The sequence below is a fragment of the Solanum stenotomum genome, chromosome 2 (assembly GCF_019186545.1).
Source record: "Solanum stenotomum isolate F172 chromosome 2, ASM1918654v1, whole genome shotgun sequence".
NCBI lineage: Eukaryota > Viridiplantae > Streptophyta > Magnoliopsida > Solanales > Solanaceae > Solanum > Solanum stenotomum.
In genome coordinates this window covers 6767757-6793656 of record NC_064283.1, presented here as the reverse complement: position 1 = coordinate 6793656, position 25900 = coordinate 6767757, and the positions used below count along the sequence as shown (strand labels likewise).

The 25900-nt window shown below is 35.9% G+C and overlaps 3 protein-coding genes across 4 annotated transcripts in view; 1 reads left to right on the top strand and 2 right to left on the bottom strand.

Moving 5' to 3' along the window:
- LOC125854853 (receptor like protein 21-like) overlaps positions 1–25900 on the bottom strand; it is a 134203-nt gene that overhangs the window by 3824 nt on the left and 104479 nt on the right.
- On the bottom strand, positions 442–8227 carry LOC125854850 (mechanosensitive ion channel protein 3, chloroplastic-like). Of its 2 annotated transcripts, XM_049534433.1 has the most exons (14): positions 8002–8227; positions 7106–7263; positions 6923–6982; positions 5743–5906; positions 5246–5369; positions 5047–5144; positions 4842–4955; positions 4596–4656; positions 3950–4099; positions 3631–3741; positions 3256–3423; positions 3041–3154; positions 2060–2116; positions 442–1434 (listed from the first exon to the last, which is right to left on the bottom strand). In XM_049534433.1, the coding sequence occupies exons 2-14, from the start codon at positions 7181–7183 to the stop codon at positions 604–606; spliced, it is 2130 nt and encodes a 709-aa protein (XP_049390390.1). In that variant the 5' UTR covers positions 7184–7263; positions 8002–8227; the 3' UTR covers positions 442–603. The 2 variants fall into 2 exon arrangements, with proteins under 2 accessions (XP_049390390.1, XP_049390391.1); XM_049534434.1 differs by lacking the exon at positions 8002–8227 and having other exon boundaries at positions 7106–7592.
- On the top strand, positions 14586–25840 carry LOC125854849 (kinesin-like protein KIN-4C). The gene is made up of 27 exons (XM_049534432.1): positions 14586–14726; positions 15620–15766; positions 16036–16182; positions 16361–16513; positions 16609–16859; positions 16976–17151; positions 17316–17440; positions 17825–17861; positions 17952–18043; positions 18115–18231; positions 18944–19057; positions 19150–19230; positions 19320–19479; positions 19660–19760; positions 20456–20554; positions 20635–20748; positions 20888–21004; positions 21089–21169; positions 21647–21718; positions 21787–21909; positions 22104–22189; positions 23386–23436; positions 23550–23777; positions 23868–24033; positions 24546–24644; positions 24724–25140; positions 25219–25840. Exons 2-27 carry the CDS (start codon positions 15638–15640, stop codon positions 25561–25563), a joined length of 3681 nt encoding a protein of 1226 aa, XP_049390389.1. The 5' UTR covers positions 14586–14726; positions 15620–15637; the 3' UTR covers positions 25564–25840.

The window sequence follows — 25900 nt, the reverse complement described above, 5'->3', positions numbered from 1 at the left end:
CATATGGTCAATTATAATTCGATCACGTCATTAAATAAATCTGTTTTTTGAAAGGGAAAAGGATCAAAATGTCTGGATTTTGAGAAAAAGCTCATCTATGCCCTTCCTTAAAAGTTGGCTTATCTATGTCATTTCAATTGAAAATGGTGGAATGGAGGAGCCTTTTCTCAAAACTAAAAATGATATAGATGAATCAAACTTTTAACGGATAATATAAATGAGCCTTTTCTAAAAGTTCGATGACATATTTGAGCATTCTCTCTTTCTTTTATTTTTTTAGTTTGGTTTTTAACCACCGCCAGGTAATAAGTTCATTCTACTGAGTACTGTTGTCAAATAATACTCCAAAACTCTGCTGGAGTTTATGGTACAACAAAACAATAAAATTGCAAGAAGATGGTGGATGGTCAGACCAAGCCTTGAGCTAAAAGTTAGTGGTATTTATTGTGCCTTCATTGATCATTACCAAATGCTAAATACAAGCCAACTACTGCTCCAGAATTATATATAATAAATTTCATGAGAACATTTACAGTGTGCACAATGCAAGCTCTAAAAAAATAGCCTTAGCGCATTATTGCACATTGTTGAACCTTCAAATAATCACCTTTCGCGTTCTTTCTGGTCATTTGATGTACTTTGTGTGCTTGGAGCTCCTGGCATCTTATCGTCCGTCTTATCTTTGTTTGAGTTGGTTGAGCTATTTCCATTTCGGCAGGCAGCTAACTCTTTTGATTCTGAGTCAGAAAATGTTGGAGAGGGAGAGGGTGGAGTCGTTTCTTCCTCAATTGGAAGTGTTAGTTTTGACCCTTCCAGTGCAACACCAAGAACAATGTTATCTTCTAACATGGGTCTTCCAACTGAAGGTGGTGAAATTGGTTTTTCAGTATCTTGTTGTGCCTGTGAAGCAGAAGACGCTACGTCTGTCTTCTCAATGTTGGTATCTGATGTCAACCCCGGTGGGTCTCCAGCAACGGAAGCAATTTGGTTTTTCTCAGAGTTGCTTTTAACTGGACTGGCAGATCCTTGTTTTAGTGATTTTCCATCTGATGGCGAAGTTGCTGCTTTTAAATCACCATTAGCATTTGATGCTGATGAGGCCTTATCGACTTCCTTTTCAACGAGAGTTGATGGCTTGCCATTTGTGTTATCAGCGGTCTGTGATGTACTTGGTGCTTCAACCTTTTGGTCTTTTTCTTCATCAGATTGTACTGAACGAGCAGAAGCTTTGGCTTTATCGTCACTACTGATCTTATAAGAAGGCTCAATAAGGAGGACTTGGCGGTTAGGCCGGTTACGAGAAAAAATGGAATCAGCAAATGGTACATCATCCACATCAATCTCACGAGATGTTTTTTGCACAGTACGAATAGGTGTAGCAAGTCGAGCACGATGATGGCTGATTACTCGAAGGAGATCCAGCAATATAACTTCCTGCAAACCGAAAGTTGGACAGTGAGAATTTGTTAGCAGGAAGTTACTATTTTCCTGATAGACCTAAGTATCTCAACTGACACAAACACACACCACAGATGGAGATAAAAGAAAAGGCCTCAAGCTAGAAGCATATGGGATCTATGTATACCGGCAGTCTGGAGTTGCAGTTAGAAGATATTGCACTATAGTTTGAACCAAATAACTACGGATACTAAAGATGCTTATCGACATTTTGTATTACTTCCGAATGTTGGTATAAAAATATCAATTTCATATTTTTCATAGTTAATGTAGGCTTCATTTATTACTCCTTATGAGAATTGGCTTTGGCATCACAATATAACAAACTAGTCCCACCGTAGTTTACATGAAAACAGTTCTGGCAAAGGTAAGATGAGCATGAGGAACAGACGACCAGAGGACAGAAGGGACAGTGAATGCATAAAGCATATAGAACGCGCATCATCTAAAATCAGGGAAGTAAGTGAAAGAGCTTATACATGACGAAGTATAAATTGATTAAGTTGTGGTGGCTGGTTAACTAGCAGTACTGTAATCAAAGATGTGATTTATGAAGTTAGACTTAGGACTACTTCATTGAAAGAAAGGATAAAACTTGTACCTTCACTCGGAGGTACTCTTCAAAACGAGGAGTCTTCACAAAGCAAGAAATCAATATCTGTTTCACATGCAATGATTACAAAAGTTGAGTCATACTATTAAAAAGGAATCAATACCTCAGACTTCAATGCACAATATGTAAAACAAAAAATTGCCAAGATTAGAAAACATGTACAATTAGTACGGAAGACAGGTTGACACACTTGCACAAGAAATAAAGTGATCCAGTAGCTAAGATGCGGCTAGAAGTTCCCACTACTAGCACTAGGCTCTGCACTTTGACGGCTAACCCTTGTCAAGTGTTGGTCAGAGTTAAAGGGGGTTCTATCTTACTCTCTATATGCGCGCATCTTCACCCTGGATAACGAGGATTTACTTATTCAGGGTGAGAATAGAGTCTCAAAAAGCATAATTGAGAGAGATCCTTCACCCCTTATCAGTCTCCACCGGTCTCACACATTTCTTCAAATAGGAAAGAACAGCTCAAATAGGGATGAAAGAAATCAAACAGGGGGATAAGAAGCAGTTAGCCTTCTTAACATTTTGCTAGAGGGAACGAGGTGAAGAAAGTGGGCAAAACAACAAACAATACTAGTGTAATCCCACAAGTGGAGTCTGGGGAGGGTGGTGTGTACACAGCCCTACCCCTACCATGTGAAGGTAGAGAGACTGTTTCTGATAGACCCTCAGTTCAAGTGAAGCAAAGTAGGCAAAACAGGCTAAAATAAACAATCAAGGAAAGATATCATATAGATAAACACTCATGACTAATCCTACATGTTTATGTTTCTATAGAATCTTAATAAATCTAACACGGCGCAAAATACATGATTCGGCGAACTGAGATGTCAGTATTGGTCAAGCCTATAACTCGTGAAAACAATATCAAGACCATAACTAGTTGCATTACAGAATAGCTGTCAATGCAGTTTACCACTGTATTTCAGGCAATGAATGAGATAGCTAAAGAGGTACCACCTACCTTAAGAGCCTGATTCTCTGGATCAACGTTATCCAGAAAAACTCGTCTATGTAATCGTTGCTGTTCCACTAGAGGATGTTTCGCCAAAACCTTCCGCATATCCGCAACAATGTTCTATACATGAAGGAGTCGTGAAATTCGCATCAGCCAACAGAACTATTTATTAAAAATAGGAGGATTGGATCTTATCTAACTAGAAAATTTGATTCACTAACATTGATCTTATTCACATCCAAGTGGCTGATGGCAAGGTGAGTCTTGATCCGCCAGTGTGTCCTCTGAGTAAGATTCCTGACGATATTCACTGAAAATTTGTGATTTGGTATATGAATTGCTTCACGATCATCACCTCTTATGACTGTTGGTGACCACCAACCTACGTGCTAAACAACAAGAAAGCAGTCATGCAACAGCTCAATCCAATGATTTAGCTTTCTATTCAACTTATTCAGCACAAATAGATTTTGTTAGTTGTTACCCTACCACAGCTTTATGCAAATCCTTGCATATCAAGCATGCAATACTTCTTGTTATTGTAATTGTTTATTATGTTTCTTATCATCTAATTGGTGGCAGGACCAAATAGTTACCTCCACTGTGCCAGAGACATCATATCCCTGTATCTTAGTCTGTATCCAGTCATTTAGAACAAAGGGCCTTGTTGCATGGATCATTATGCTCGAGAGGAAGTTTGTAAGTATCTGAGAAGCAACAGAGAGTTTTAAAAAAATAAGTTGATCTAGTGCAGGTGGCAACAAGAATTCTATCCAGAAAAGAAAAATAAAGGAAATGTGAATAGCAGAAGTGATATCCAACCAACCAATAGTGAGAATGTTCTAAATAAGATGGAGAAAAGTATAAGAGCTGATTTAGCAGCACCTAGGAATTCAAAATAAATGCTCAGATTACCTCACGACCAGCAAGAGTGAGCAATACTGTCCCAAGACCCCCAGCTGTCAGCCACTTCTGTGTAGAAAAACCAAGCAATTCCATGAACAATGCAACGGCTGCAACCCATACTGCAGTATATACAGCTTTCCCTGCAAATTCGAACCCCATCTGCAAAGAGCGAGACACATATTTGAAGAATAAGATTTTGATCAAAGAAGGCAACAATGAGCGATAGTAAAAGGTACATAAAAGAATATTTTGCTGCATATGTTTCTTTTAAGGCAACTTTAATCCTTAAGAGTTAAATTGTTGTGATAGTTTTAGATTACATATATATGGACAGGAAAGGTGTAACAAAATATTACAGACTAGTGTATGCTGCTGCAAACTAACATAAGCCTCCGTTCTAGAGTTAGATGCAAATCAGTTAGCCAAGAACGGAATTTCTTTGGAAAAGGAACATGGTCTTGCGGAAAGGTGAACCAGCTAACAGCCATCGACAAGCTTTTGACATATAGGTAAACTGTTTCCAGTTATTCAGTTGCCGTATTTAGCATTAGCTTTAGGTGATGTTTAAATATCTATACCGAGTTTCATCATAAGCATTTGTGCTTTTATCAAGGTTTTAAAATCTCCAAGCTTCAACAAATTGTAGTAAACGTACATTTCTTGCATCAGCGGGGTCTTTTGTCTCCACGAGGAATTTTTGTGTTTGCTGAATCAAGCTGACAAAAGGATAATAAAGATCAACTTCGCGTAAAAAGAGAGAAACTATTCAGCATTACATCATTAAGTTATTGGGAAAAAAAAGAGTATGATGATAAGCTGTCATGTTATGACTAAGAGCTAGAATAAATAAAATTGTCAACTAATGCATCCGAAAATCAAATTTTGAAAGCAAACATATCACCTAGATAAACAGTAGGCAAGTGCCATCACTGTCGATAATGATCGTATAAAATTAAGAAATCTTTGCTTGACTGCCTGGCTAGGAACTGTAGGTAGAATCAGTGGATCTATTGCTCTGCAAATGTTCAATACCAGCAGCATGAGCGCTTTATAAAACATATATCTAACTTTATTTCAACTTTGTTTAAATTGCACTGCCATTTAACCTGCATATAAGTATTGCTCCAGTCCATAAAAGCACAGGTTTAAGATAGGAAGCTGTAACATAATGCCAGCTACTTTGTTTCCAATTGCTATCACTTTCCTGCAAGAAAATTTTCAGACAAAGCTTTAATTTGGGAACAGATAATGACGTATACAACTTGCAGCAAGCCAGCAAGAAAGATTGTCCAGTGAAGCCAGTACATGAAGGAAAAGCTTTCTTCCAAAGCGCATCAGTGGAGTGAGACCCCATGCAGCAAAAACAAGAACACCAATGGCCGGAATCAGCTGAAGCACAAGTGGGCTTCCATGTATAGTACTTAATGACCTGCAAAATAAACTAATAATTGAATAGGTACGACTTTGATCAAATTAATATTGGGTCATGGATGGAGGATAAATAGAGTAGGTGGGGTTGCTTTAATCAGGAGTGATGATTCCACTTTCAAGTAAAGAAATCGTCAGACGTTTAATTTGACAGAAAATCAAGATCAAGATAAATTATAAGGCTGAAGAATGGGTTGAGATTTGTGGAAAAAAAAAAAGAACTTATGCTCATTGAGAAAGAGATTCTAGTCAATTACTAGAAACTTCATTGGTGATAGGAGTTGCATTATCAGATGACAAGAATCAGTTATTAAGAACTCCAAGATCTAAATGTCCATGTAACTTGATAAGAGAATAAATATAGAACCACCTACCTTTTCCAAATTAGTTTTGCTGTTTCCAGAACTTGACTCTCATATCCTCCACCTGGCTTTAGCAAGGAGTGGCATAGTAATACATTACATCTAGTTAGTGAAGGATGGGAAAACAAAGGCCTGTGTACAGTATTCAGAAGGTAGATGCTCCAAGGATCCTGCCGCTGAAGATGCAGTACATCACATATCAAGTGTCAATGAGACAGTAAAAATTATCAATGAATCTACAACCACGACTTATAATATAGTTTAAGAGAGAGTTTTGTAGAATAATTGGAGCAAATGCTCCTCTTACCCCATTCAACTTTCAAAACTTCCAAGCATAATATAAAAATATATCATAAATATTATTATTATTATTATTCTAACAAGTAGAGCTATAAACAAGCTGACTTGAGTTGATTATTTAATAAGCTTGCTCAATTGTTATAACAATATCAGCTTAAGAATACTGAATTCAAAAGAACTCAGGCTCTGGATTGAATTAGCTCAATACACCACAATTCCAGCTAGAACCAGTCTCAGTTTACTTATCTGCAAATACACTTACTTATCAAAACAAACTTTACAAATGCAAATACACTTGCATGACAACAAAGGCACATCACATTTTTAGGGCTTTCCTAAAACTTTCCACATTATCAACCTTTACGATTTGATCACAAGCCAAAATAAGTAAATTCATCTAGTTAATAAACATGAATTTGAGCTCAAGACCCGCTCAATGTTTAGATAAGCAACCCAAGATGAGCATATCGAAGTTAAGCTGAGTGTGTCTGTCAAACTCAACCTATTAATGGAACTATCCAAAATCATGTCAAGTACATAAAGCTTAGTTTTCTTGAGTTAATTTCATGATGCTTAAGCAATGCAATGAAGTAAAGGAATCAACTTCTTACAGAATAAGATCAACAAAAAATTGAAATAATTTAGAAGTCCATGATATACGACAACAACAACATACCCCGTGAAATCCCACAAGTGAGGTCTGGGGAGGGTAGAATGTACACAGACCTTACCACTATCCTGTGGAGGTAGAGAAATATTGAACCACATGTATTTAATAACATAATTACAGCAAAGTGAGTCATCAAAAAAGCTAGCATCCATGAACAAAGAAAATGAGGAGGGGTGAAAATTAAAGGGACTTATGGTGATTATAATCCAACGCAAATCATACCGTAGAATGTGATGACAGAAATATGCTGCAAGAATCTGTCTGACTCCTGCTCATTGTGCCCTACAAAAAAACAAAAAATTAAGAACTGAGGACGTCCTTATTTTATCAATAAACAATTGACGACATCATTGACTCTATTGATATAGTAAAAACTAAAAATCAAACACAAGAATCCTGTTGTACCTTAGACTGACCGCTTAATCCACATTTCCCGTGAATTCCCAATTCACGGGGCAGCAGCAGTGACACAGAAGCTGCCATTTTCTAATATGCTTAAAGAAATGACACCCAAAAGTCACAATGTTAAAGTGCATATGGTAAGAACCTTTTATCTTCTGAACCTACAAAAAGAAAATAGTGCAGCACCAACATCAAATTAAGCATGAAGCAACCTGCCTAACAGTAAGCATAAAGAAAGCCTCCCCCTTTAACTGATTTATTAGGTCCTAGTTATCCAACAGAGTAATAGATTTGCAATAGTATCTTCCTCTGGCGCACTCACTACCTTAAATATAGCTGAAATTCTTTTTGACATTATACACACAGGCACACACTAACTCTCCACTCATTGTCACAACATATTAACAATTGCAGTGGTAGTCCTCTCCCACCTAGCACTCTGATCAATCGATTACACTAAGGTTTTTTATCACAGAAATATCTAAAGTAAGACTTTGAGCTGATGGTCTATCGAAACAATTTCTCTACCTCCTATCCTCCCCACAGCCTACTTTATAAGATTACAGTGTGTATGTTATTGAAGACTTTACTCAACATATCTCATATATCCTATCAATTCGGAGCATAACAATGGGACTAAGCCACGCCACATCAAGCAAAATTACAAGTTAATGCATAAAACATGACGAGAAAAATCTAAACACAATCAACAGTTAAAATAACGGCATTGCTACTACACCACACACTCACAAAGATCTTCTCCTTTCCTTCTTCACTTACCTAAACAAACTCCTAAATCTTCAAAAAAACTCAACCATCAAACTTCAAAAAAAAACTTAAATTTCACATCAACAACGACAAAATGAACCATTAATCCTCGAATCAAGGTGATTACGAACCTCAAAACCAATAAAATCGATGATATTATCTCAGGTATTGAAGCAACTTTACTTAAAAAGCAGCTAAAATCAGCTGGAATTGGTAGGTCTTCGTTTATGAATGGAATGGCGGAGGAAGATGCTGGGCAACACGGAAACACCGACGGCTACAGTTGCGTGAAAAACTGAAAGGAATATCTGTTTTGGATAATTCACCACGTTTACACCTTCTTACGTGGCTCCATTCATTTCATCGTCTTACTACTTTTAAATACAAAGAGTTTTTTAAATAGGCCAAAAACACAAGTATCCTCTATATTATAATCGAAATTTCATAGACAAAATTTAACTAAAATCAAGGTTCTATTACCTCCTGAACCTATTTTTTTTGTAATTTTGTACACCTTTTTAGCTTACGTGGCACACTCCGTGACTCCACACAGTTGAGGCGAGTTGGAGATGTTTGGGTGCTGCATAAGCTAAAAAAGTGTACAAAATTATAAAAAAAAATGGGTTCAGGAGATAATAAAACCTTGGTTTACTTAAGTTTTATCTCTAAAATTGCGATCATAGTCTAGAGGGTACTTGTGTCTTATCCCCAGTTTATTTTAAAATGTAGACGAGAATTATAACCCGTTTAGATTGACTTGAAAAATAGCTTTTAAATCAAAAATAAAAAGTTAAACTTAAATGATTTTTAAGTCAAAAAATAAAAAAGTTATTTTTAACCTTGTCAAACACTTCCTAACTTAATTTAAATCATTTTGACTTATTTAAGTTATTTTATATTTATCAAACACTTTTAGAAGTCAAAAAATGACTTAAAAATAGATTTGACCAACTTTTAAATCAATTCAAACACTCTCAATTGTGTTTAATTAATAAACTTTTTAAAAGAATTATATTTAAGTAGAGTTAGAGTTATGCATGTATCAATAATTTGTGTATTGGTTATTTCATATTCGTATAATTTGTATATAAAATTAGTATAGCGATAACAATTAATATTTTATCTGTACTTAGTTAATACCTACCTAACACCTCAGCCATTTCTCAAAACGGTCGAAATCAGTTTATTCTGACAAATATTTTTTATATAAAAAAAGTTCTTTTAGAAACAAACATATTTTAAAATGTATTTTATGTGCAAATTCAGAAAAAAGAAAATTGTATAATTGATTTATTATGTATATGATTGTCGAAATAAAAAATCAAATATACTTGTAATAATTTTTTTTTGGAAGAAATTGCCTCTGATTAAAAGTTGAAATAAAAATATATGATATTATTCAAAAATATTTATTTTTCTTCAGAAATAATTTTAAAATCTTCATTAAGCATACATTATCGTTCTAAATTAACTAAAATGTTTTTCGAATTGAAAAGTAAAATTCAAAAGCATATTTGGCCAAACAAGTTACAAATTTGGTCTATATTCATGATTCACACGCTAGTTTTTTTTTTACCATTATCTATTCAAGTAATATAAGAATTAGGAAATTAATTAGAAGGTAATTTTATCTTCCTCTTGTTTTAGATGATGAGATATTTTTTGGCCTTAATAAGGATAAGATACTTTATCACAAGTAATTTGAGACGTAAGGCATGAACCCAATGGATCTTGGTGGAACTTGAACATCAATTTTGTAGAGACTTGTCATGTCATGTACTTGTCTAATTTTCTCATAACTTTTGCATGTCATTTGGACATATATACATAGAGAGCCACCAATCTTCTTCTTTATCTTCCTAGTTGTGGTCTTGTTTTTATCGTGACATTAATATCTCCAACTTAAAAAGGGAGCGTTAGGATTTTTAAAAAGTCGATTAAAAATATATCAAAATATAATGTGTTAGCAAATAGAGTTGTTATATATGCTAGGTAGATGAATATTTTATGGACAAACACGCCTAGAAGCATTTCTTTACAAATATTTGTTCTAGTCAACGCTTAGGTGTGTTTTTCTTACAATTGGGTAATAATTCAGGTAGGAAACTCACATTCTCATTAGTTCAAGTATGAAACTCAATAAAGTGAGATAGTTTAGACATATTTTTTGACCTTTAACTCTTTCTCTCTATATGCTCATTTCTGGAAGAAGACACTTAAAAAATTAAGTATATACTCAATAAAAAAAGTTATTTTCGATAAATCATTGAAATTACATATTTGAAAAATAACCAATTTATGTTGTTATTGCTACTTTTGGTGTTAATGACTACAAGTATGATCATCAAAGGATGTACTGCAATGGATGGGGCTGCCTTAATCAAAGATCTCAAGTTAAAATTTTGGATATAGAAATTTAATACGAATATTAAACGTCGAATGAGATTGAAAAGGAACAAATGGAAAACAAGGACCAAGGCTGCTGTTAGTTTACCAATCAAATTTCAAACAGGTGGTCCATAGTTTACATACCCTTGTTATATAAGGCCAAACTAGTTGCCCAACTTGCTTTGTTTTTTTTTTTTTGTTTTTCCCCCCCTCAAGTAAATCTAGTCATAAGTTACTCAATGCTTATAAGAAATTAGAAATTGGAACTTCAAGATTAACAATGGGAACGCCATAATTAACAATTCTAAAACTTTAGTTGTACTAAATTTTGGAAATCCAAACATGATTAGAACAAGTTTTTGCATGAATTAGGGATATTCCTGCGAATAAACCTAATTAGAATGAAAGGGTGAAGTGCACCATAGTCATATCTGGAGTCGTCATTTAACTTTTGTTCACTTTGTTATTGTATTTTTTTTGCAAAATAAAACATACATGGAATATGAGTTAAATAAGGCGACCAAAATATAAAGTGTCCTATTAAATTTTTACATGATTAAAAGTTAAAACACGTTCGATCTATAAAACCAATCCAATCCAACCCGTTAGCTTGATGTTGGGCTATGACTCCTAAAGCCCATTTAAAAATGAAAGTTTTCAGCTCAAACTCAATCAGTCCACTAGATTATGCAGTAGAAAATTGAAAACTTGTTACTCATTTATGATTGTTTTGAGTTGGTTTTGGCTTTTAAAAAAATATTGTTATTAAGTTTTACTAAGCTTGTTCGTAGAAAATAAAATAAAATAGGTTTATAAATTTGTAACACCCCGTATCTGAAACAGACCAAAAATACAGATTTTGAGAAGTTGCAGGTGCAACCCACGGTTACCATCCACAGACCGTAGGTCAGACCACGGCCCGTGCTGGTGGTTCGTGGTTCACCACTGCAGCCCCTTCCTAAACCCAGCTCAGAAAATCGGCTGAGTGTCGACCCACGGACAGACCTATCGTCCGTAGGTCAGACCACGGTCCGTGGTCTGTGTACGTGCATCAAGACTCCTTTACCCAGCCTCTGACATGAACTACGATCGACCAGCACGGACCGTCGTTCGATCCACGATCCGTAGGTTTGACCATAGGTGAGGGTTAGCAACCAGTTAGATGAAAATTGTTGAGTAGGTCAACTTCAGATGGTCATAAATTTTAGTACAAAAGGAATTATGTGTCCCATGACCTATGATATGATAGATAATTGAATTCTCGTTCCAACGCCATCAAGTTTTCTAAAATCTGACCTCTAAGTAAAAAGTTATGCTCGTTTTAGTGAAGCCCTGTCGGGCAAACTTGACCGACAACCCAATCTACGGACCGTCGATTGACCTACGGCCTATAGGTCCAATTCGTCGGTCACTCCGACAACAATTAAGTCAGGGGTCTTTTGGTCTTTTCCTATTTCGTTAGACCCTCAAGATATGTTGTTTAGACCCTAAATCATGAGGTTTTAGTCAGTTTAAGCTTAGAAACATAACTAAAACTTATCTAAGTCAAATCATTAATCAAAGCTTAGAAAAAATTAGAGCATAAGAGAATAAGAGAGGTCAAGAACCCTAATTCAAGAACGCATCAAGGTTCCATCAGTTCCAACCCCGAAATCTACAGATTTCTTCGTGGAATTTGTCACCAGGTATGTGGGAATTCACTAGTGGGTTCCTTTCGCCCATTAGGTCCCTAGAATTCAGTCAGCATCTTGATTCCATGATTATGAACAGACCTAGGGTTTCTATAGTTTCAACAGATCATCATGAATTAGTTATTTAAATGTTCCAAATCAGATTATCATGTTATTGCTTAGTTTATTGTATGAATTTCAGAACCTTAGCTATGTATTTCTTTAGTTCTTTAATTACACATGCTAGGTCAGATATTTCAATTATTCAGTTATATATGCCTCAGTTATTAATGCATCAATATCAGTTTAATTGTTGCATTCTCAGTTTGCATGTTCAGTTCGAGCTATCCAGTAACTTACAGAAATTCAGTCATAATGTGTTAATCACTTAATCCATTAGGAGTAGCATAATACTGAGTTGGACTAGGGTTCAACGTACCCATATAGTCCCAGAACTACTAGCCATGTAGGTTGTAAGTCCCCTCTGTGGGCATCAATTCAGTGATCACGCCAACATGCCTCTATACCTCTGGCAGGGTATATTGGGTCCTCTCGATAGGGCGTATACATTGGACTCCACATTTAGCTCATGTGGTTTTATTATCGGTTATTAGTAGCTCCCACAGTTTAGTCAGATTCTATTGCATTGACCATTTATCAGTATAGTCAGTATTCAGTTTCAGCATGTTATAAATTGGTCATTGCATTCAGTATCTATATCTTGTTCAGATTATATCATTGCTTATTTGCTTTGTTCAGCTATATGTTATTTCAGCTGTATTCTATCTTGCATGCTCAATACCTTTCAAGTACTGACGCATGCGTGCGCTACATCTTCTCGTGATGTAGGTTCAAGTTCTTAGCATTCCGATCACGCTTAGATCGGTTCTCGATCTCCAGTTCAGCAGAATTAGTAGTGAGTCTTCATTCTCCGAGGACAATAGTCATGAGTCTCTTTTCAGTATTATTTTTAGTCCTTTAGTTTTAGTTTTGCTAGACTTAGCTGGGCCTGTCCCAGCATTTCTAGTCAGTTAGAGACTATTTTCAGACATAGTTAGATTTAGCTTAGTATTGAGTTAATATCTTCTTTGTATTAAACTCATCAGTTTTCATATATCTCAGTTATAGTATATGGGTATTCCCCATCTTTTCATTTTATTTATGATTTAGCTTCCGCATCAGTTTATTATCTTTAGTATGCTCATGATTAGGCCAGCAGGGTTAGATTGGGGTCACTTGTGATCCTAGGTCCCATGTCCGCGTCTCGGGGGTAGTCTCGGAGCGTGACAAATTTTTTGAAGATTTGAGGTTGAATTTAATAATTGACCTTGACATTTCAAAGTTAGTTTGGAGTTTACTTGAATCGATTTTTTAAGTAAATTGTGTTGCTGAGATTTTTAAACAAGAAGCTGTGATAATAGTCAAGATTTGTGGGTAAGCTCCTAACGATTACTGTAACTTGATGTTTATAAAGTCTCACTCATAAATAAAATATCTTAGCGATCCACTAGAATTTTGCTTAAAACACCAAAAAAAAAAAAAAAAAAAAAACAAAATCTCATGTGTACAAATACCCACTAGCCTAAGGGGAGGGTCATACTAACCCGTGAGGCAAAATATTAAAAAACAGTTTACAAAAATGAATTATTATTAATTAAACAAAAAGAACAAAATAGAAGAACTCTTAAAGTAACAAAAAGAACAAAAAGTGTGGTTATAACTTTTTCATTCCTATTGGCTATCTGTTTAAGTTTGTATGATTCCATGGTTTAAATTTGTATATTTGGGGCTAGCCTTTACTTTGCATTATTTATATGAAATTATATTCTTCCATTTAGTTATTAACGATCATATTATTATTATTATTATTATTATTATTATTATTATTATTATTATTTTCTAGATCTACAATGACTTAAAAGTATTAATAATGTAATAAAATATGTTAAGGTGGCTTTGATTTTACGGAGATAAACTAATTTACATGGCTAAATGTTGCACATATATATATATATCAAAATTAAATTGATTTTTTGTAATATCTTATATTGATCTTTAAGTTTATTCGTTCGATTTTAGTTAATAGGCCGTGTTTATCTTATATTATTATAGTCATGGTTTATTATGCTCTTTCGTTTAGATGTCAATGAACATATCACTATTAAATTTTAAAACTACACCGATCTAAAAGTATTATCATAGTCTAACAATAGAGTTCAATAATTTAATAAAATATGTTCTGATCACTTGATTTTATGCGAGATAAACTAGTTTACATAATTTAATAATTAATATATGTCTATACGTGGAGAATCAAATTGATCTTCGAAATCATTTCATATGTCTAATATAAGTTCATTTGTCCGATTTTAATTACTTCTCTCAAGACAAAATTTGAACTTTAGATTAACATTAATTAGTATCATTTCTGGTAATTTGTCATAATCAACCTCATAATATACAAAACTCAAATAATTCTCAATCGTGTGGAAAACACACGTGCGATTCACACGCATGGCACGTGACAACTCAACAAATTTGAATTCGGACCTAAAAGCGCCATCTCTTCTCCAATTTCAATTTAAACAGCACTTCCCGTTACTCATTTTTTTGAAACAGCATACCGCCCCCTTCTACTCCCCCTCCCTACCCACCCCCCTTAACCCCCTAACGAGCATCTCAAATCTCTCATCGCAGGTACAAATTCACCGTCTCGATCTTCGGACTGTGATTCGTTTCACCGGAGATCGAATATCTCATCGGAAAGCTCTGTACAAATTACTGGTTGTGTTCCCTAGGTAAGTTTTTTTTTGCTTTTGCTGTTTGTGTAGATGTATGGAGGGAGGATTTGGTTAACTTTGTTGTTTATAAGGAAGTATGGTTATTGTTGGAGCTTTAATTGGAATACTCGATATTTTGAGCGGCTTCATTTTTGCCGGAGATTGAATCTGGGATTTAGCATTTTTTTGTGCTAATTGTTGATTGTGTTTATGAGTTGAGATTTTGACTAGTATAGGATTTGGTTTGTTTTTGTGTAATTGGCGATTGTATAGTAGGAAAATGGTGGATGAGGTGTTTGGAGCCCTAGCTGGGGAAATGAGGGATGTGTAGCATTCAAACTTGACTTTCTGCTTCATTTCCTCATTTCAATCAGCGGTTTCCTTTTTTCGAGATTGAATATCTAATTGAGTGATATCCATATTTTTTTAGTTTAAATTTGTCATTGTTTTGATGCATTGAGGTAGAATTTTGGTTGTATACTGTATGTTTTGTGATTTTGATAAGAAAATGTGGTTTGAAACCTCAATTGGAAATTTTGATTGTTACAGTTAGTGTTTTTTTTTGGAGGAGCTTGGTTTTGGCTGATGTTTATTAGGTGGTCTCCGAGCTGTATTTTCTGTTTCATTCAGTATATCTATATTGTGAACTGCTTCATTATGCTAGAGATTGGATTGAACATTTGTGCTCATTATTGATTGTATTCATGAGTTCAAATTTGTTATTGTTTTGATGATTGAGGTAGAGTCTTGTTACTTCTTTTGTAATCTTCGCTGATTTGTCTGTGCATAGATGGAAAATGTGGTTTGATAACCCCAACGGAACCTTTAACTGTTTCAATTGGTAATTTTCTCTGAGGAGGTGTTGTTTTGCTGCTATTCATTGTGTGGTCTGATTTAAGATTGGTTTCTAGGATTGACATTGAGTGGCAATGGAGACTTCCGAGGCGAAAGACACGTCCCAGTGTGTGAGAGTTGCTGTGAACATTAGACCGTTAGTTACTTCCGAGCTTCTCATTGGGTGCACTGATTGTGTCACAGTAGTTCCCGGAGAACCACAGGTGCTCTTACTTTATTGATTTTAGCTGGGATTCTTTTGTATAGTACCGTTTTTTATGTTTTTAGTTGTCATTTGTTCCGGTGAGCATTTCTAATTTTAAATAATTGCACTTGTAGCATTTGCAAAAGTTTTAGTAGTTCAGTGTTGAATTATTAGTAAATTTTATTGTGCCATGTTGTGGATAAATGAAGTCCAACTATCATTTGATCACAACAGATGTATGATCTCTACACTGATTTGGCTTTTGTTGATGTTCTTGACCACAAACAGGTGCAAATTGGATCACATGTCTTCACATTTGATTATGTATTTGGGAGTGGGGGCTATGCTTCCTCACGTATATTTGATGAATGTGTTGCACCTCTTGTGGATGCATTGTTCCAAGGCTACAATGGGACCGTGCTTGCGTATGGTCAGGTAAGGTGCCAGTATTTTTGCTCATTTCTTATTCATTTTTTTTTAGGTCTAATTTACTTGATTTTTTTTTCTGTTTTTACATAGCTCTATTTGATCTTGTTTATGTCCTTGAATTGAATGTACCGTTTTGACATAAAAGACTAACTATATACATTCTGCAATAATGTGCGTGTTGAAGACGGGCTCTGGGAAAACATATACAATGGGCACTAATTATAATGGTGAAGAGCAAACTGGTGGAGTGATCCCAATGGTTATGAATACTATATTCTCAAGAGCAGAGGCAATGAAGGAGTCAACAGAATTTTTGATCAGGGTATCCTTCATTGAGGTATGGAAAGAGAACTCTGGTATTTCATTCAATATATGTCCTTGCAAGGTAAAAATGATATGCCGTGTTTATCTGTCAATTTTTTATTCTTGTAGATTTTTAAAGAAGAAGTGTTTGATTTGTTGGATCAAAATGCAATAGCCTTTTGCAAAACTGATGGGGCAGCAAAGCCTACAGGGGGGCCTGCTAGGGTTCCCATTCAAATAAGGGAAACTGTTCACGGAGGAATTACTCTGGCAGGTGTCACGGAGGCAGAAGTAAGGACAAAAGAAGAGATGGCGTGCTTCCTGTTGCGAGGATCAGTGGCACGAGCCACTGGAAGCACAAAGATGAATAGTCAGTCAAGGTATATACATCACCTTATGAATGACTGTTTATTTTGAGTAGACCTTACTTAAGTTTCTCTTATAACAAATTCTGGTTCTAGTTGTGGAGTTACCTATTTTCTATTTATGTCAACAGTCGGTCACATGCCATTTTTACCATATCATTAGAACAAAAGAAATTATCCAATTGCTCTAGTGGATCAACAAATGATGATGGTGATGACATATTATGTGCCAAGCTTCATTTGGTTGACCTTGCTGGTTCAGAGCGAGCAAAGCGAACTGGAGCTGATGAAATGCGTTTACGAGAGGGTAATGACAATTATATTTTTGGAAATATGACTGTACAATGTATTTATTTTGTGAAGCTACTGTTTGAGTTGAGACATCACCGGCTGGATGGATAATCTCTCCTACTAGCTACTAAACAAAAAATATGCATATCCAGTATTCATCGTTTGAGCATTCTGGTGTAGGCATTCATATCAACAAGGGATTGCTTGCTCTTGGCAATGTAATCAGTGCCCTTGGTGATGACAAGAAGCGGAAAGAAGGTGCCCACATCCCATACAGAGATAGCAAGCTAACACGTCTCTTACAGGTATGAATCTCTGTAGCATTCACTGGTTTCTGCTGTTAACTTCTATAACATTAAATAATACAATCAGCTGTAGTTGCTTTCTGCAATGGCTTTTATAATGTAATATACACTAAGCTGAATCACTTTTGGATACCATAAGTAAGTAATTAACTTGCAATCTGCTTGTCCATTTGAAGACCAAAATCAATTGGAGAGTTGCATACAGAGCTCTGCAAGTTTTATCCTGAAGAGAAACCAAACGAAAGAAAAATAGCACAAGAATTCTAACTCTGACACTTGCATAAGAAAATTCTCCTTAAAACAGGAGCAATCAATAGTTAAATAATTGCTGGTTATTGTAAGTAAATGTTCTGTCAAATTAATTTGTGCATACATTTGTTTCAGGACTCACTTGGAGGAAACAGCAAGACAGTTATGATTGGTATTTATTCTATTTACCATTAAAAGCAGTAAAAGTCTGTATTTCTGTTACCACAAGTATGTTGTTCTTACTCTACTTAAATGAATGCAGCTTGTGTCAGTCCTGCTGACACCAATGCAGAGGAGACCCTAAATACTTTGAAGTATGCAAATCGTGCTCGCAACATTCAGAACAAAGCTATCGTAAGTACAAATTTGCCTAGCAAGATAAACGTGAGTTTCATTTTTGTTTCTGAACCTATTTTTTTTCGCAGGTCAACCGTGACCCAATGGCAGCCCAAATGCAAAGAATGAGGAGTCAAATTGAGCAGTTACAAGCCGAGCTTCTTTATGTTCGTGGAGATTCTGGAGCGCCATTTGAGGAACTCCAGGTACAATATTCTCCTAGTGATTAAGGGTGTGCTTGTTATGGAGGAAAATATTTTCTAATTTTACCTAATGTTCGTTCGGTCAAAAAAATTGGAAATTTTTTTCCTAGGAAAACAAGTTCCTTAAAAATGAAGAAAATGACTTCTATAGTGGAAGTAGGGAAAACAAGTTCCACAAGTGGCATTCCGCATTGACTATGTCCTCCTTCCAACACACCTCATTTTCACCCCCACCCCTGTAGCCCCCATCCCCATCACCCCTAGGAAAACAAGTTTCTTAAAAATGAGGAAAAAGACTTCTATAGTGGAAGTAGGGAAAACAAGTTCCACAAGTGGCATTCTGCATTGACTATGTCCTCCTTCCAACACACCTCATTCTCACCCCCACCCTGTAACCCCCATCCCCACCACCCTTACCTCCCACATCCACCTCTCATAGTATTTGTCTAGATTATATAACCCACTTATTTTCCTGAAAGCATTTTCCTTCATACCGAACACACCTAAAGGACCGGAATTTCCAGCATTTCTAGGACTATTTGTGCATATTGGAGACAAGTAGTACTATTCTTGAGGGTCTACATTACTATCTATCTGTACCAACCCATGATATGTTGGAACATGATAAGGATCCTGGATGAATGTGCTTGACAAGAGATTTTTGACACATCAGTACTATCCCATGATTGTTTGAGTTTCCATGTTTGTTGGGCAGATTCTTAAGAGCAAGATTTCCTTGCTTGAAGCAAGCAATGCAGAGCTACAGAAGGAGGTAAAAGAACGCCGGATTCGCTGCGAACAATTAACACAAAGTGCTATTGATGCCCAGGTTTTGTTCACTTATTGTTGGCGATTTTTTTTAAAAATTAATTGTAAAATGACTCGATTTTGGAAATCTCTTATAAGGATATAATATGACAGGTTGAAAGGGATAGACTAATCTTGAAGATTGAATCTTCTAAAAATGGTAGACCTTGGAATGAGATAGACAACTCTGATCAGGTTTGACTCAATTACTACTGATGCTTATTTCACATTATTAGTAAATTAGCAGAATTGCTGATCTGGTTCTGGAGATCCCTTTCTCCTAGGATTTGGATTTGGTGAAAAAGTATGTAAGCAAAATTCAAGAACTAGAAGCAGAGTTGCTTCACTCACAAAGCTCCAGTAATTCAAAGCATGGTGAACCTGTTGATTATCTTGGGTTAGACTATTCAGAGGATTCTGACATCAAAAGTGTAGATACTAATGGTAAGCAGTTATTAAATAATGCATGACGGGCAAATAAACATTTGATACAGCTGCTGTTTAGTGGGTGGTCTGGGTTGTCCCTTTTATTCGTATCTTTATCTAGTTTTATTCCAGTAGTAATCACGTTGTCCAAGCCCGCCCTATCAGGGAACTAATCTGATGCAAACTTTCTCTGTAAAGGTGAGGCTGAAGTGGAGGAGAAAGAACTTGAACACTCTTCTCTTCAAGAAAAATTGGATATGGAGCTTAAGGAGTTGGACAAAAAACTCGAACAGAAGGAGGTAACTTTTGCGAATTCTGATGCTATTTTATAAAAGTAGTTTATGGAAATTCAGTTAGGGAGCAGAAATTAAATTTTTGCTCTTCTATTGTTGACTCCTTATTTAAGTTATTGCAAGAGAATCAAACTGCCTAAGCTTATAACTTTGGGAGACATCTGGGACTTGAGAGAGAGATCTACTTTAAAGGGTGTAGGCTGGAGAGATCTCTTAATGACCTTAGCTGTTTCGACAGAACAATGAGAGTCACCTGAGTAGTGCAATAGATATGTTCTCTTTAAGGGGAAAGGCTATCGGATACATTCTATGTGCCTTTTGTCTGATGACTTACTGTGCTTGAATATGTTGTCAAACTGCCCAATCTGATAACATCGAGATGATGCTGGTCTTTCTTATTATCATTGAAATAGGTGTTACCTTTAAGAAAAGGGTGAAGGACTAGATGCCTTGGTACTTCTGTTTAAAGCATTAGACAGCATTTAAGAGGGAACACAGACCATAAATTGGAGATTGCTTTATGCATTTACTATTAAGTTTTGCAAGTTTTTTGTTCCTTGAAATTTTCTTTTAGAGGTAACTCTTGGATTTAATTGGTTACAGTATGAACAGCAATTTCAAAAAAATGTATTCACAATTAGTTATTGTTGCTTAATATTCTTTTCACTTTTCTCTCCTGACTTCATGTCTCATTACTAAAGGCTGAAATGAAGAGGTTCGCGACAGTTGATACCTCAGTTTTAAAGCAACATTATGAGAAAAAGGTCCATGAGCTGGAACTGGAAAAGAAAGCTCTGCAGGTAAGTAATGCTCTATCTGCTGACACTGAAGGTTTATTCATGATTGTCCTTTTCTTATTATTGATTTTACACTGGTGCAGAAAGAAATTGAATCTCTTCACCGCAACCTTTCTAACATTTCCTCAAATTCTGATGAAAGTGCTCAAAAATTGAAGGAAGATTATCTTCAGAAATTAAATCTTCTAGAATCACAGGTAGGCTTCTAAAATGTATGCAATGATCAGCCAAGACATTATCCTCTTGAACTCAATCCTCCCCCAGCCACCTGTGAGGAAAAAAACATAAACTATACAAAGAAAAACATTTGCCTCATATAATTCATTGCATCTGCAGGTTGCTGTGTTGAAGAAAAAACAGGATGCTCAATCTCAGCTTTTGAGACAAAAACAGAAGAGCGATGATGCAGCAAAACGTCTTCAGGATGAAATCCACAGAATTAAGACACAGAAGGTACTAATTATTATATATGTCAGGCACTTTTGATTGTAAAAGAGTATTTCTTTTCATGCAGTTGATTGATTTTTCTGTATCTAGGTTCAATTACAACAAAAGATGAAACAAGAATCTGAGCAGTTCAGGTTGTGGAAAGCTTCAAGGGAAAAGGAAGTTCTTCAGGTATTGTTAATTTAATTTTTGAGTCTTAGTTCACAGTCTTGTGTATGAAACTTGCATTCATGTTTAGTTGGGATCCTAAATTTTCTATCTTCCCATGAAAATTCAGGACAGACCTGTCATAAATAAAATTTGTTCCTGCAGTTGGAAGTAGAATTCCCCCGCCCTCACTCTCTCTGTGCGTGCGTGCGCGCACCAAGTCTCGCTTATGGTTTATCCCTATTTTGTTCATATCATCTAATGAGCATATTTCTCTTTTAATTATTAACGTGCAATGACTTTTTTCATTTGACTTTGCCTGTTTTTGTCTGTTTATTTTTTCTTTTCTAAATGACAATGTTTGTTCATTTTCTTGATTATCAAAGAAGATATATATATATATAGCACAGTATCTAGTATCCAAAGGCTAAACTTCCTTTTATTACTGAGAAGTTCATTCTTTTTGTGACTAACTGTCTGTGTCATGTGTTGTCTCAACAGCTTAAGAAGGAAGGAAGAAGGAATGAATATGAGATGCATAAGCTCTTGGCACTGAACCAGAGGCAAAAGATGGTAAAGAAATAGCTTGTTAACCATTCTGCTTTTAAAGTGTCACGTGGCTTACCTTAAATGGTATACAGGTGTTGCAGCGGAAAACTGAAGAAGCTACTATGGCCACTAAACGACTTAAGGAGTTGTTAGAGTCTCGCAAAACATCACGTGATAATGCAGGCTCTGGAAGTACTAGTGCTGCAGGATTTCAGGTATCAGTGCCAAGAAGGGGTTATTTTTGCATTTGTTTTTCATCATAAAAGATGTCTTGTCTTTTGTAGTTTACCTCTAAATTTCCTTCAACAGAGAGATTACAAGACCATTCTTCTTGTTCATAGAATGTATCATCAAGATCTTTGGGAACATAAATTTTTGCACCCAGTTAATTATCTGTTTTGCCATACAGGCATTGATGCAGGCAATTGAACATGAACTTGAAGTTACTGTCCGGGTGCATGAAGTGCGGTCAGAATATGAGCGCCAGATGCAGGAGTAAGTTATTTCAATTCATTATGATTGGATGAACTTGCCAATGTTTTCTATTTAGCACTTGAAAGTTTTTCTGTCCAGATTGTATGCATCTACTATTTCAGTCTTTTGCACTTAAATGCATACATTCTTGTTGGCAAATATCAATGAACTAGACTTCTTCCCTGCATTCCTTCCTTTCCAGAAAAAGCCATTTAATTTGGGTGTTCGTAAAAATATTTGATTGAATAAATATCACTTCGGTAGTTTTCAAACAAATTCAATGTTGGACCATGCCAATCCATTTGAGTCCTGGCCTCAAGATTTCGATTGTTGCTTACTGTTCAGGGAAACATCCTATACTATAGTTCAAGTCATTCGCCTGTCTTTTTAATCTCCTTTCTTGCCTTTATCATTTGATGCATCCTTGAAGTCCTTCCTGTAGGTGACAGAATGACTTACGTCTAACATATGTGCATAACAGAGTGCTAAGTGGTGGGATAAGACATTAGAAGCGATGGAACACATTTTTGTTATTGTGCGCATTAGGAGTTGGGTCATTTGAAGCACCACTCGTGATCAATAAACTTGGCAGCAAAGTTGACATGATTAGGTTTCTAAGAACTAACATAATGTGACTGGTTTAGGGTAGGGATTCTTATGGATGGGACTGGGATTTGTAATATATCTTTATGGCTTAAGACCCATAATACATAAATGGTACCAAGACAATTCTCTGACTTGGTTGGGAGAAATGAGAAAAATAGGAACTGTATCAGTTCGTATTCTTTCTGTCCACTGGCAACTAGATGGATAAGATTCTCTTCTTACCAAATCCACCCACTTCACAAATCTACAGATACTAACCTTAGCTCCTTCTTGGTAGTTCAAGATTGTTCAGTCATTTACTCTCTCCATTTGGAAACTGTATCAAGCCTTAATGTGCTGAGATGGATGCAGGTGGTGAAGGCACATGTTTGTAGCTTATGATCTTTGAATATTTCATGTTTTTGTGTATGTTTCATGCAGATCATATATTGGATTAGTATAAAATGGCCAGTTTCTCACACACTTTCATATTTCTATTATTAGAGTTAATTTTTTAATATTTGTTATGTAGTATGCTCTTTATTAAATAATTAAAATAAAACAAAGCATTAAAAGCAGAGCTTGTCATGCAATTTTGTTTCTTTCATAATTTGTGACATTTTGAACTACAGGAGAGCAAAAATGGCCAATGAGGTTGCTGAGTTGAAGCTGAAAACCTTGAGGTGAAACCTTTATTGTCAATAAGTTCTGTGAAGTGTATTCTTTCTGCGAAGTGCATTTTATATTGCTTATACTCTTATTAACTTAAATACTTCTATATAATTTGCTTTTGCAGTGATTTCCCCCAGAAAATGTCTCCGGGTGCAAGAAATTCCAGGATATTTGCACTTGAAAACATGCTTGCCACTTCATCTAGCACACTTGTCTCCATGGCCTCACAGTTATCGGAAGCAGAAGAGCGTGAACGTACCTTTAGTGGTAGGGGAAGATGGAACCAAGTCCGGTCTCTTGCTGATGCAAAAAATATTATGAACTTTTTATTTAACCTTGCATCATCTTCTAGGTAAATGTCTTCAAAACATACAAGTCTCTGCTTCACGCCAACTTTCCTGAAATAAATTGTAACTGTTGTTCTGGTTCTGGTTTCCTGTAGATGCCAGCTAAGGGATAGGGAAGTTGAATACAGAGAAAAGGATGCTGAAATCAGGGAGTTGAAGGAAAAACTCGTAAATTTTGTCAGACAGCTAGAGTTGCAAAAGAGTGAATTGAGACAGCTAGAGTCGCAAAACAGTGAACTGATTCAGCAGGAGAAGTTGATGGTCAGTACATCTTTTAAATAAATTCGTAGAATATTGATTGAGTAGCTTCTTGCTAACTTGCCTTCGATAATGAAGAGAAGAAACTAAGTTATTTTTCAAATCGACACACTTTCTTCACTTCAAGTGTTGAGATTTATCAATTGTTAAATCTATTCCCAAAGCAAGTGTAATGTTGTCAAGGTTTCTCTAATTAGGAACTGATGGATGTGAAATAGTTATGCACCAGACACTTGTAAAGCGGTTGTTTTCTTGGTAACCCATAGGTACAGTCATCACTCATCACAAAATATAGTTTTATCTTTCTTTCATGTCGGGGAGTTTGTGGAAGTGAATATAATTTGTAATGTTACTTCGATGTGCATGTTGATAGTCTACATAAAAGTATAGAGAGTGTGCTGCATTATTGATGAGCTGTTTTTTGCTACCTTCTCAAATGGAGTCGTAGCAAAACTTGGAAACAAAATCTTTCATTTCCCTGCATTAAATTGTTTTATTGTTTGAATTGCTTACAGAAATTGGCTTTAGAACACCCCATTGGAAGGACAAACAACTCTGGCTCTAATGAGCTAAGAAGCAGCACTGACGGGCATGATTATGACCTGAGGCAAAAGGCATGTACCTTGTACCCTTGAATAACTTAACAATGTACTTGTATTACGGTTTGCTAACACGTGTCTGCCCTTTCTGTAGGGGAACCGGAGTTCCTTGATCTACAGTGATAAGTTGAACAAGCTTGAGCTAGAAGAAGATATGGATATATCTGATTCAGATTGTTCTGACACTGATTATGGTTCAGGATGTTCGTGCGGTAAAAGGTCTTCATGCATGACAAATAAATGTTTATGCCGGTTTACGGTTGGTTCTTGTGGGCCATCATGTGGTTGTAACCCTAAAAAGTGCAGCAACAGAGAGAGTTCTACCGAGAACCAGTTGCCCTCATTAGATGTCGTAGGTGATGAGGTAAACACATTGGGAACTGATGATGAAGCTGAGAGTAGTCGAACACTAGTTTCTCAAGGCGCAATGTTACTTCAAAATGCGCTTTCTGAAAAGCCCATACAGGGTGAAACAAAAAGAAAGCCTCTTTCTGACATTGGAAATACCAGGGTAAGCACCCCCTAGCCTGTGTGCTGATCTATTCATATTCTTCTGCACAACAACTAATGTGAATTTGTAATTTTACAGGCGAAATCAAATGCACCAAAACCTAATCAACGGAAGCAATGGCGGAAATCAACAATTCAACTTGTTCCTACTGCCCCTACGACTCAAGCAAGTAATGCAGATGCCCCAACAAAAACATCTCAATCTGTCAATGCTGATGCATCAGTAAAAACAGAAAACAAGGTTGGTGAGATTGATACTCCTGCATTAAAATTACCCAGAGCGATGCGTTCTGCATTAACAAACGGGAACAACACCTTAAGAGAAAGGAACTCCGAGACTAATGATTCAGTTGAACTGACAACACCTCCAGCTCCTAAGAGTCCTCTACGGAAGGCAAAGGCAACGGGCGAGAAAGAAAACTGAGGAGCATGATTTCTATTTGTTTGATTCAAATTGTATGTATAGAGGTTTGGTCTTGGCTGTTCTGCCACTTGATTTTTGTATGGCTAATCTTTTCCTAACCTTAAAAAGAGGTGCCTCAATTGATCATAGTTCCTGAAAGTATTAGGATACTAGAGTCTGGAGGCTCTAATCTGAAGAGCATCTCTGTTGTAATTCTTCAAACTTTTTCCAATATTTAGTGAAATTGATTGCTTTTCAGTGCATACAAGCTCAAGATGTATTTCATTCGTGCTTTACTTAAATACAAGTTCTGGAAATTCAATTTTGGTTATATATCGACATACAAATTAATTAAGGT

Excerpts from the sequence above, each read along its gene's own strand:
- LOC125854850 (XM_049534433.1), bottom strand. The coding sequence starts at position 7,183 with ATGGCAGCTTCTGTGTCACTGCTGCTGCCCCGTGAATTGGGAATTCAC. Across the intron at positions 4,657-4,841 it reads CTTGCCTACTGTTTATCTAG|CTTGATTCAGCAAACACAAA; the intron begins GTGATATGTTTG and ends TCCTTTTGTCAG. Across the intron at positions 2,117-3,040 it reads CAGAGAATCAGGCTCTTAAG|ATATTGATTTCTTGCTTTGT; the intron begins GTAGGTGGTACC and ends CATGTGAAACAG.
- LOC125854849 (XM_049534432.1), top strand. The coding sequence starts at position 15,638 with ATGGAGACTTCCGAGGCGAAAGACACGTCCCAGTGTGTGAGAGTTGCT. Across the intron at positions 15,767-16,035 it reads TAGTTCCCGGAGAACCACAG|GTGCAAATTGGATCACATGT; the intron begins GTGCTCTTACTT and ends GACCACAAACAG. Across the intron at positions 23,437-23,549 it reads TTGAAGCTGAAAACCTTGAG|TGATTTCCCCCAGAAAATGT; the intron begins GTGAAACCTTTA and ends TTGCTTTTGCAG.